This window comes from Canis lupus, chromosome 33, assembly GCF_003254725.2.
Source record: "Canis lupus dingo isolate Sandy chromosome 33, ASM325472v2, whole genome shotgun sequence".
NCBI classification, from domain to species: Eukaryota; Metazoa; Chordata; class Mammalia; order Carnivora; family Canidae; genus Canis; species Canis lupus.
In genome coordinates, this window is record NC_064275.1 from 17,546,011 (window position 1) to 17,558,601 (window position 12,591).

The 12,591-nt window shown below is 36.4% G+C and overlaps 1 protein-coding gene across 4 annotated transcripts in view; it reads right to left on the reverse strand.

The window, feature by feature from the left end:
- Positions 1 to 7,842, reverse strand: part of LOC112678429 (cell surface glycoprotein CD200 receptor 1) — a 47,335-nt gene extending 39,493 nt beyond the window's left edge. For 2 of the 4 annotated variants that reach the window (XM_049105141.1, XM_025477711.3), the window contains exon 1: positions 7,385 to 7,842. In XM_049105141.1, the coding sequence (XP_048961098.1) occupies positions 7,385 to 7,451 (67 nt within the window). In that variant the 5' untranslated portion in view covers positions 7,452 to 7,842. The remainder of the gene's footprint in view (positions 1 to 7,384) is intronic. The other 2 variants (XM_025477719.3, XM_025477702.3) reach the window with 2 other exon arrangements.
- Positions 7,843 to 12,591: the final 4,749 nt, after the last annotated feature.

Below are 12,591 nucleotides of genomic sequence, written 5' to 3' on the forward strand. Positions count from 1 at the left end.
ATTCACAATAACAAAAAGCTGGACACAACCTAAATACCAATCAACAGATAAATGGATAGATTTTCCCTATAAAGGAATATGACTCAGCAACAAAAGGAACCACAGCAACATTGATGATTCTTAAACTCATTGTTGAGTGAAACAAGCAGACACAAAGAGTATACACTATACCTTACACAAAGGAGTCCTACGAATGTGAAATGTTAACTAATCTGTGATGCCAAACAAATGAGGACGAAGGCAAAGATGGGCTGCAAACATACATGGAGGAATGTTTGGCAAATGATGAAAATGTTCTGTATCTTGTTTGTGAGGATTCACAGGATATGTCAAAACTCATCAAACTGTACCTTTTAAATGGGTACAGTTAATTATACATAATTGTCCCTCAATAGAAGTAAATATAGTATCAGAAACATTAGATTTTAACACACATAACATTAGAACATGCATCCACACAAACACAAAACAAAATACAAATGGAAAAACCCTTGATGCTGAAAATAAGGTTTTAAAAAAAAACCTTTTCCATCTAAGTTAAAAGCATCAGTAGAAGTAAGATTGTTTTGTGATTTTAGTACAAATGAAACTTCTTACTCACTTTGAGCACTAGAAGTTTCCTTTCCCAGTCGTCATTGTCATAAGCCTGAACAAGTGTCTATCACCCACACAACAGACATTGTATGGGCATGACTGTGCAAAGCTATACTCCAAAGGCTTCCTCCAGTTCGAGGCGGGGCGGGGGGGGGGGGGGGAAGGGGGTGCTCTCAGAAAGAGCACATGGCTTTTTTGTGAGGTTAAACAGTTTTTATCTATTCTAAAATCCTGTGGTCTGCTGTCCTGATTAAAAAAGTGAGAGATAGGCATTGTTGATATTTCACCACTCCCAAAAAACCCTTGACTGAATAACTGATAGTAACCTAATTAGAATGTGGATCATGCCATATTCCAATAGTTACTATAGTCGCTAAGATTCATGTATTATTTCCAATGTATGGGGATGGGAAATGAAAAAGTTAAAGAGTTCTCACCCTCTCATTCATTTGCAGATTTTTTTAGGTGAAGGCAAGCAAAGCAGTAAGGAGGTTAATAAAATGAATTTTAAGCTAATAATGCTTAATTATAGGCAAAACTGGAGCCTAAAGTACTTGGCTATGCTCTAGTAAGATTCCCATATATCTGCAAAAGAGAATCATATAGTATAGTTCTATTTTTGCATTTCTTTTGACATTTCTGGATAGAACTTGGGGCCTCTAAGCTAGTACTAACTAACTAGAAGTCATTCCTATTGCTTATTATGGTCTTTCCATCTTCATTTGTCATCTTTATTGTTTTTCAACATTGAATGAATTTACTACTTTAAAAAAACAGAATATAGAATATATTGAAATATATTTCAATACATTGAAATCTATGGAAAAATTGTGATATTTTACATAAGGAAAACCAAATAATATGATTATTTCATTCTACATTTTATATTTCGGTCTTTCAAACTTCAAAACTCTACAAATTATTTTAACAAATATAGTGCTGGACCATCTTGGATTAAGCAATGGCTGCAAAATATGAGAGATATGAGTTTTACTTATTACTCTGCTTCTTTTTTGAATCATTTTAGGTAATCAAGTGAATTCATATGCTCTAGGTTTCCCCTCTGCAAAATGCAGACTATCGTTCTTAATTAATGAGTAAGGAATAACTCATGAAAGGTATTCAAAATACATTGCAGACTGAGGTATTAAATCCAGTTATAAGGAAGTACACCTTACCTAAAGATTCAAGGTTTTATTTAAAATAAATGCAACTTTGAGACTGAGATCTTAATCACACAAAGACCTGGAAACTCAAATTACATTGTTAGAACAATCTTTATTTAACTACACTAAGCACGTAAGTTTTTCTAATCAACAGTACAGTAAAGCCAATACAATACAGAAACCTTTACTTTGAATCTTCTGGCTCTAGAAAGCTTAAAATACCAAACTTAACATTTTAGTTAGTGAGTGTTTGTTTTGCATTTTATAAAACTGCATATTGTGGGTATAGGTTAGACCTGCAAGTATTATTTCCTAACAGTTACGAATGCATTCAAGCAAGAAGTTGTTGAATTAAATTGCGTCCTTTTCTACTGATATTGAGAATGAATTGCCACCCAAACAGGCTAACTATATTTCTTCCTCTAATGCAGTAGTTTTCACATTGTGATCTGGGAATTATGAAAGTCCATGGTAGCCAAACAAAAAAAATCCATGAACTTTGTAACTTTTGAAAATTTGAAGCACAAATTATACTTTTATTTCCGATATGTAATTAAAAAGCAGTGTCGCCCTGTAGGAATAATTGGAAAGTATCAACAATTCTCCTCTAAATTCTGTTAGCAAATAGAAATGCTTGAAATAAAAGACTCGTGTGAATCTTTTCTCTACCAAAGCTGCCCAAAGACTAATGCATTAATTTTATGATAAATTTTTGAAATAAAGGAAATGTTTTCTGCCTTCTAAGATTATGATCAGATTATGATCTAGTAGTTTTCATTCAAATGGCAGCTGAGTGATCCCCTATCAGTTATATTAGAACTTTTGGACTGATGGAGGGCAACTGGAGGCTATATAAATATTCATTGATTCAATTGCAGTAGCTAAGCACTCAATAAATGCCTATTCATCATGGAATTTCAATTTACTGAGAACAATGAACACTAATCAAATAATTATGTGAAATTACAATAACAGCAAATGAAAAGTGTGAAAAATGTACCCTGAACAACATATCCTAGTCTTGAGGTAGTGGAGAGCCCCTAAGGTGGTTCCCAGTATTGTCTCTTCCTTATATTCATGTCTGTAAAATTCCCTCCTCTTGACTGTGGGTGGGATTCATTTATTCACTTACTGAGCAAAATATAGCAAAATGATGGATGTCAGTGCTAAGAGTCAGTTATAAAAAGACTGTGGTTTCTGTCCCAATGTTCTCTCTCTCTCTCTTTCTCTTTCTCTCTCTCTCTCTCTCTCTCCTTCCCTCCCTCCCTCATCACTGTGAGAAAATAAATATTTGTTTTGGGGGTAATTTATCATATAACAATAGGTAATTAATACAAGGTCCAATAGACAAAAGCCAATAAGAAGAAGGAGAGACAAAGACAGAGAGAGAAGAATTTTCTAAATAAAAGTACCATTATGTGCAGATGACATGTACCTGAAGAGATTATAGAAAACTAGGATCTGAAGACCAGGGCTGGGGTGCCTGCATGGTGCAATTCATTAAGTATCAGACTCTTGGTTTCAGCTTTGGTCATGATCTCAGGGTCGTGGGATCATCAGGCTCTGCACTCAGCAAGGAGTCTGCTTAGGTTTCTCTCTCCCTCTCCCTCTGCTTCTCCCACCCCCCTCTCTCTTCTCAAAGAAAGAAAGAAAGAAAGAAAGAAAACAAACCAGGGCCAAAAAAAAAAAAAAAAAAAAAAAAAGAATATCATCTTTTGTTATGTTAGTGTTACATAATGATTTCAGAACTTCTTTCCTGAGACAAATGTATCTTCTTACGGAAGCAGAACAGAAAGGAAAAAAAGTTTTTGCCATTCTAGCCATATGAAATATAACATGTTTTTAAAATGAAAACTCTCTCCTTCGTATGTATTATAGCTTAACATTTCTATTATGAATTCTTGCTTCCAAAAAAGAAAGAAACTAAAATACAAAATAGGAGATTTCTTATCTTAAATCATATTTGTCTAGAATGAGTGGTCTGTGACCACAGTCTAAATCTCCTCCATACCCACTGTCTCCTCAACACCAGCAGTCTTGTGGCTCCTACACCCTTCCAGCACACAGTTTTGAAGGTCACCAGCTCCTTGAGAGCCAAACTTTTGGCCTTTATTCAGTACTAGTGCTCTTGGATTATTTGGAAGATGTGGATGCTATTAATCACTTTCCTTTCTTTGTAAAACCCTTTTGTCAGCCTCTACCACTATCTTTGTGCTTTGCCTCTGATGTCTTTCTCCTTAGGCACATTAATGAGGACATTCCAAGTCTCAAGTGCCCATCTTTCTCTCTGCATCTTTTCTCATTATTCTCCATACAATTGATTTCTCCTTGTTTTTTTGTTGTTGTTTTTGTTTTATTTTTTTTAACAACTGAAGCCATAGCTTAGTTCCCTCTGCCTTTCATACAAACTGTTTGACCTGCCTGCAATGTTAGTCCCTCACCTCTCCCTGGCCGCTCTTTTCTGCTCTTCATCTCAAACATCACTTCCAAAGGAAGTCTTCCTTGACCCTCACAGAACACACTAGATTTAGCAATTACACATTTCTCTGTCACTCTCTATTTCTTCTTTCACATTATTTAATTATGTGCAATTATTTATTTAATGCTGGCTTCTCCTCTGAGATTCTAAGCTTTGTGAGAGTGTGATTTATGTCTGTCTTTTCCAAGTATCCCCAGCATGAAGCACAATCTCTAACACATGACAGGTATGCCCTTACTTATTAACTGACAGATTTTCCCAGACATAATTTGGCACATCTTTTTTACACTATATTTTTGATATTATGGATGAGTTTCGAGATCAGTTCATTTACTAAAAAGTTGAGTGATAGCCTTAGTAATTCCTTGAACAATGCTGAGCTTTATTTGCCCATGTATAAAATGAAAGGATTTAATTTGAAGGTTTCTAAAGTCTCTCCTATCTGAAAACTCTATATTTCTCGAAAGTGTCATACATTTCCTTCATTTCACAAATGAGAAAATTATCATCTAAAGAGGGTAAGCAATTTCTTAAAGATGACACAGCTAGTGGTTAAATTTTCATCTCATGACAAACCTTTAAACCTAACACAGAATTATATAAGGATCTAGAAATTCAGGGAAAGGAGACTGAGATTTTATTGAGAAAATTAAAAGCATCAAAATATTCAATGCATGGATGAAATCTGGAAGCAAAAGGGCATTAATAATATAATACATCCAATTTCAACTTGTGTACCTATCTTTCCCCATCTATCCAAATTTATCATCCAAGATCCATTTTCTCCATTAAGACTTCAAAAACTCCAATCTACTGTAATAATAAACAATCTCGTCTTTGGATTTTACTAGATTCATAGGTAATTTCAAGACTGGCCAATTCAATTACTTCATCTTAGCTTGATCTCCCTATTTTAATTGCTAATAATTAAAATACCCTCACACCCTCCATAAATAATCCAGTGTTATATAATCTGAAATTAAGACAGACTTCTTTCTTTTGGCATTTGTTTTTAATTTTCCTTCCTCCATCCTTTTCAGCTAGCCAGTTTTGATTTTTTTTTTAATCTCCTCTTCTTGTTACTGCCTGCCCCCTAGTGGAAGATAACAACAAACGATCAAAATCAGCCCAAAGAAAAGTGGAGGAACCCTTTTAAATTATCAGAATTTTAATCCTGATAATCTTAATCAGTGACTTTTATAAAAGGTAGAACCAAATTGATTAAGATAGTAATTTTGCTATCCATTAATACAAGAAAAAGATCTAGAATAAAATAGGCTAAAGTAAGGAGAGTGTGAGGAAAGAGGACCAGACACAGAGGTGGAGAAACTTGCTGGACAGTGGACTGCTTCGGTTGTTTTAATTTTTCCCCTCAGGTATTTTCTTAACAAACCTTGTCTACCAATTACTACATTGCTTGAATTTATAGGCAAATAAGTCAACAGAAAAGTAAATAGATTTTTTTAAATGCTGTGCTTTTCATTAAAGTCATTAGTGTTTTATGTGCCTTTGTGAATTCATCTTGTACAATAAAATGTGTTATTTCTGTTTGGCAGTATTAAAAACAAAGCAGTATTAGTAATAAACACATAAATTCATGCCCCAAGTAGTTTGCTTCTCATTATTCTGAATTATTTCACGAGAAATTTATCATGCAAATCTCTGCATGTAATATAATTTGCTTTTTTGTATCTTGATGCTAAGCATTTCAAAAACTTTATAATTATACAAGCACGGCTTTCAGAGATTTGATTTAGGTAATATATTCTAGCTGTATTCAGAAATAGTCTTAAAATTCAAACCTTTAGACCATTACAATTTAAAATTATCAAGTACTTTTTTATCTTGATTTTTTTTCCTTTACTCAAAAGTCATAGTGCAACTTGACATGAATCAATAGCTCTTTGCCTAGCTGGCTTCCCTGCCAAGTTGGGTCCTTGCTTTCCACAATTAGGTCTCAACTACAGAAAGATTTAGATCACTTGATTTTTTTTTAAGTGAGTAAGTAATCCGTTAGCTTACAACCAAGCATAGGCAGCATAATTTTTTTTTTCAGTGGTGTTATAAATAGTGGTGCTTTTTAGTGAAAAGCATAGCCCTATTCAAATGTCCACTGATGGTCACAGACCTAGCTGGATGTGGCTCTGCCATAGATGCGTGGTGTTGAACAAATCAATTCACCTCTCTAGGCCTCAGTTTCTACTTTTTAAAAATGAAAAATTGTCTTCCATGCCTACTTCACTGATTTGCTTTGCAGATCAAAGGATATAAAGCATGTGAAAATTCTGCATGGAAAGGTAATACCGTATGGTTGTTTTATTTGTGCTCACCAGTAAGACTTTTTTGCTGGAAAGTAGGCAATACTTTAAAAGTCTTTTCTTTTTTCAATGATCAAATTATAAAATTTAATGCCAACTACGCTGTTCCCTTGCAGTTGCTCCCATTTACTAAAAGCGAAACTTGAAAACTCTCTCCCACATCAACTCCTACAAACCCTCTGTAGTGAAACCAGGACACCCCCACCATAGCCCCCAGGGCCCTACAACTCCTACAAGAACCTAGATGTTGCAGTGTCCTCTCATCCAGAAAGTGTCTTTTACAGCCTACACATCTTAAAGATAAATACAGACATACCTCACAGATACACCACTCAACTTCGAGCGCATCCTATTTTAAAAGCACCTGGTCATACAATGTGATTAAAAGGAATAAACTTTCCTAATTTATATGGTTAACAATATAGACTTAAGTGGGGTGGAATTATTATTTAAATTTTTTTTTTTAAGAGAGAAGAGGGTAGAGAGAACCCAGATGGCTTGGATTACCACTAGAAAATATTTGATATATTCTGCTTGGCTCAGAAAAGTGGGGGGTGAGGGGAGAGCGGGGGAAATAAGGAAGTGGGCAGTGAAACAAACTATAGAGATGCCTTTAGTACCGTAGGATAAAAAGTAAAATAAGTAAGACAAAGAGCTAAGTGAGGAGAATAGAATAACATGATCTGAGAGCAGCCCCCTCCCCCATCTCTGTGATAGCATTAGCTGGCCTCCCTCCCCAAGAAAGGCAAAGAAAGCTCAGCAGAAGCTAAGCCATGTTTGCCACCGGTCATTCTCCTGTCACTCTCCCACAAAGATTTCAGACTTACCAAACACACAGAAGATGGTCAAACCTAGTAGAAGCCATAGCTCAAAAGTCCTCCCCGCACAGGGCATTTCTGATCTCTCGTATTGTGCCCTCTACTGAATACTCTGCCTCCACACAGGTATGAAAGGAGCTGTGGACATGGTGGGGCTCTCCTCTGGTCAGCGGCTCTGTGCGGGATCCTCTTAGCCCATCAGCAGCAGGGACACTTCTCCTTCCAGCCTCTTCCCTCCACTCTGTGTGCTAGGCTGATTAGTAAGTTGGAACAGAAGACACTCTTCTTTGGAACTTGACACAGCAATAGATTTCCTGTATGAAGCACCGAACCAGAAACAGAGGAAGCAGATTGATTGAGCCCTCTTTCAGCTCATTGGTCCCTCTCTCACTTCTGCTGCACACAGATCAACCTTACAGTAAAGCACTGAATGTGCCCAAGATAAACAGACTCGTCTAAACTTGGATTACAGAGCACAACAGGATATTTATCTGTCCTTGGCCCATCCCCTTACATTTCCCAATCACTGTAACTTTTGAAAGCTTCTCTGAGTTGAAGAAGAGTATAGCCGCAGTAATAAAGTTTGGAATAAAATATCCTCCCTTGAAAATTCTTGCGTGAAATTACTGTCCATAAGGTCCACAACTCTAGAAGAATCATAATTGTATTCGTTTCCTACTGGCACTATAACAAATTACCACAAACCCAATGGCTTAAAAACACAAAAATTTGTCTTAGAGGTCAGAAGTCCAAAATTGACCTTACAGGGCTAAAAGCCAGGTGTCAGCAGAGCTGTGTTTTTTTCTGGACACATGGAGAGAACCCATGCATTGCCTTTTCCAGCTTCTGGGTGCCACCAGCATTCCTTGGCCTGTGGTTACATCAATCCCACCTCTGTTCTGTTGTCACGTCTCCTTGGATCGTAAACCCTCCTGCTTCCTTCTTATAAAGACCCTTGTGAGGGGTGCCTGGGTGGCTCAGTCAGTTAAGCATCTAACTTCATCTCAGCTCAAGTCTCAGGGTCATGAGTTGAAGGCCCATGCTGACATGGAACCTACTTTAAAAAAAAAAAAAAAAAGGCCTTTGTGAGTACATTGGACTGCTCAGATAATCCAGGATAATCTCCACATCTCAAAATTCTTAATCACATCTGCAAAGTCCCTTTTCTCATGTAAGTTTAACTACTTACAAGTTTCAGAGGTTAGGACATGGACATCTTGAGGGGGGCATTAAATTTAGTATTTATTTCCATTTATTTTCACCTTTAAAGAGCCAGACTGATCATTTGAGCCAAATTACAAATAAACACCAATCTTTAGCTATTACACATCTGGAATTCAGACTTACCAAAAAACCCTCAGCCTTCCTGTGGCTACCTCATATGCACTTAGATTATGTTTGGGAGAAAAGAAATCCTTTATTTGCTACACCAAGACTAAAACTCTTCAGGAAGGGGAAGAAATATTGCAAACAGGAAAAAGATTAAACAACAAGCATTTTTTTTCTTTTAGGCTAGCAGTTTCATCTTCCTTCTTGCCAAACATTAAACTATATATATATATATATATATATATATATATATATATATCCTCCCTTCCTCTTCTCAAGCTTTCTTTCTAGTGAGCCAATTTGATTGAGACAGTAGAATCAGGCACTTGAGGGCTTGGAGTACACAAAGAGATGTGCTATGTAAAGATGGTGGACTATAGCAACAGGAACTTCCCCATTGTTTAATATTTCACTCTATGTCAGAAAAATCAGTGACGAAATGTCATTTAAAATAAAGCATTCCTGGGGCGCCTGGATGGCTCAGTCAGTTGAGCGGCTGCCTTTGGCTCAGGTCATGACCTGGGGGTCCTGGCATTGAGCCCCACATCAGACTGCCTGTTCAGCAGGGAGTCTGCTTCTCCAGCTCCCCCTGCCCCTCCCCACCATTCATTCTCTCTCTCTCAAATAAAATATTTTTTAAACTAATTAATTAGTTAGTTAGTTAAATAAAGCATTCTGGTTTCCACTATGTAGAGGCCAAGGTTAAAGAGGTCAAGATCTTGCGTTTTGATAGAGGAGAGACCCAGGGTTGAGGCCCTAGTCTGATGATTCTAGGTAAGCTTCTTACTCAAGTCTGTAGCCTGTCCTTTCCACTTAGTATTCTATTGACATGAGCATTTTTTCACAATCATTTCATATCATCAAAAAAAATTTGGTGATAATCTATTTTATTGCCTGTTCAATTCCACAGCCCAAACTAAAGCACAGAAGGGACTTACTGACCTGCCTAAGATCTCAAAGTGACCTGGTGACATAGATGGGTGTAAAAACTCAAGTTTCATGTTTGCTAGCCTGGTGTTCTCTCCACTCAGTTCCTTTGGTTTGAGTGTCAGGCCAACAACTTTCAAAGACACACTCTCACATTCTCATCTCAGTCAGACTACAAATACAATTACCAGTTTAAGAGTCAAAAGAATGGTTTCAAAACACATAGAATTCTCAAAGTAGATTTGGGAGGATGAGCCTTTCTTCCCCATTCCTTTACCTCTTCCATCCAAAAGTTAGGGGAGTGGACCTCTAACCTCCCAACTCTAGCCCTTAGCTCTTATAGAGAACAAGTGCTTGGAGAAACAATAAAGGGACCAGGAGTTTGCTAGCCAAAGAAATGCCATGAAATTAAATATAATAAGAGAAAAATGTGCTTGTCTAGTAAATGTACCTCTTTGAACAATCTAAAGGCCCCAGATTCTCCTTAGTTGTGTCCCTTGGCACAGGAGCCCAAAAGCAGAGCAGAAGAGAAAGACAGGATCAAGAGAAAGGTTTGGCTCAAACCAGAAACCCAAACATTTACTCCCTCAGTCTTCCAATTTCTCTTCAATACTGCCACTTAAGAATCAGTGCACATGAGGGCTATCAAAATAAAAAGCTTGGCATAACTGAAGGAATAATCAACGAAACTAAAAGGTAACCTACTGAACGAGAGATATTTGCAAATGACATATCCAACAAAGGGTTAGTATCCAAAATACATAAAGAAATGATAAATTCAACACCAGAAAAACAAATAATCCAATTTAAAAATAGGCAGAAGACATGAACAGATACTTCTCCAAAGAAGACATACACATGGCCAACAGACAAGAAAGATACCCAACATCACGCATCATCAGGGAAATGCAAATCAAAACTACAATTAAAAAAAAAAAACTACAAGGAGACATCACCTCTTGCCTGTCAGAATGGCTAAAATCAACAACACAAAAAATAAGTGTTGGCGAGGCTATGGAGAAATAGGAATCCTCCTGCACTGTTGGTGGGAATGGCAACTGTTGTAGCCACTACGGAAAACAATATGGTAGTTCCTCAAAAAGTTAAAAATAGAACTCCCTATATTGCAGTAATCACAGTACTGGGTGTTTGCCAAAAAAAATTTTAAAAACATTAATTCAAAGGGATACATACACCCCTATGTTTATAGTAGCATTATTTACAATAGCCAAGACATTGCAAAGCAGCCCAAGTGTCCATATACATGAAATGGAATATCACTCAGCCATAAAAAAAGAATGAAATTTTGTCATTTGCAACAACATGGTTGGAGCTGTAGAGTATAATGCTAAGCAAAATAGAGAAAGACAAATACCATATGTCTCACTCATATGTGGAATTTAAGAAACAAAACAAATGAGCAAAGGGGGAAAAAAGAGAGAGAGAGAGAAAGACAAGTCAAAAACCAGACTCTTACCTATAAAAAACAAACTGATGGTTACCAGAGGGGAGATGTGTGGGGATGACGGGCAAAACTGGTGACAGGAATTAAAGAGTGCACTTATCATGATGAGCACTGAGTAATGTATAGAATTGTTGAGTCATTATATTATACACATGAAACTAATATAACACTGTATGTTAACTATATTGGAATTAAAATAATTTAAAAAAAAGAATCAGTGCACATGGGAGACAAAGAAAACAATATTATGCTGATTAATGTTGTGGTAGCTGAAATGAAAAGACTCAGAAAGCTTTACTAAGTTAGAGCTGCTTTAAGATATAATGCCCCCAAATTTGGACTGTTGATTTACTCAAAAACTGATTTATCTGCCTATAAGTGCTTTTGAAGTAAACTTCCTCTGGCCAGATGATTCCAGAATCAGATTCATATGTAGTCACAATTGAAGCCAGTTAAGAAGATGTTGTTCGCTTGTCCATTACATAGAAGCTTTGCATGGATCTTGAATACTTACTGCAGTCTCTAATGGCCTTTTACCCTTGACTCTTTGTTCTCCACTGCCTATCCTTTCACCTCCTGGATTTGAGTCCTGACTGCCTAGAGCTCAAGTAACTGCTTGCTTCTCCCTATCACATGAGAGTTAATCATTATTTTTTATATAAAGTCACAAATTATGCAAAAAGAAAAATTTGCAAATGTTTGAAAATAAAATATATGCAATCTCAGCAAGTCAAACCAGAGCAGAGAAATTAGTCACCACACTATATTTTTCTAAATATTAATTCTAGGCCTCCCTCACCACATCCATAGTAAATAGCATATGTCAAACCCTCAGCTTAACATCTAGCCCCTCGTTCTAAACACTTTATAAATATGGCCTCATTTACTACTTAAATTTTAACTCTCTTTCTTGTCTCCAATACCTCTCCTACACTCCTTATCTCTATTAAATCTATTCATCTATTCACTCACTATTTTGCCCATTTGGGCACTCCTACAGCTTCATAGTCATCTGTTTTGGAGAAAGAGATAGAGAGAGAGAGAGAGAAGAGTGGGGAACTTAGGGAAGAGAGGAGGGAAAAGAAGCAATAAAGTAATAAAAGAAAGAAAAAAAAACTGCTCTGTCCCTAATTCTCTAGTTGCAGAATTACTAATTTAGGATTACTCTTTGCTGCCCCCTGGAGATAATTTGGTGAAACTAAAACTAATGTTTTCATAAATTTATTTCATAAATTCAATAATAGCAAGCACTTTGAGATTTTGGTAATGTTTTGATGTGATTTTGATTGCATACCTCACATTGCACATTTATTTACATTTTTTGGAAGCTAGCTAAACATAACAATTGACTACTTGATGGATAGTATAGATATGACCTAAAGAAATATTATTGAAAAGAATAGTAATCATCTGAGACACCAGGATGGCTTAATAAAAACAGTGGTAGAAAGAGGTGGATGGCTTGTTGAATGGATTGGTGAATGGACGGTTGGAT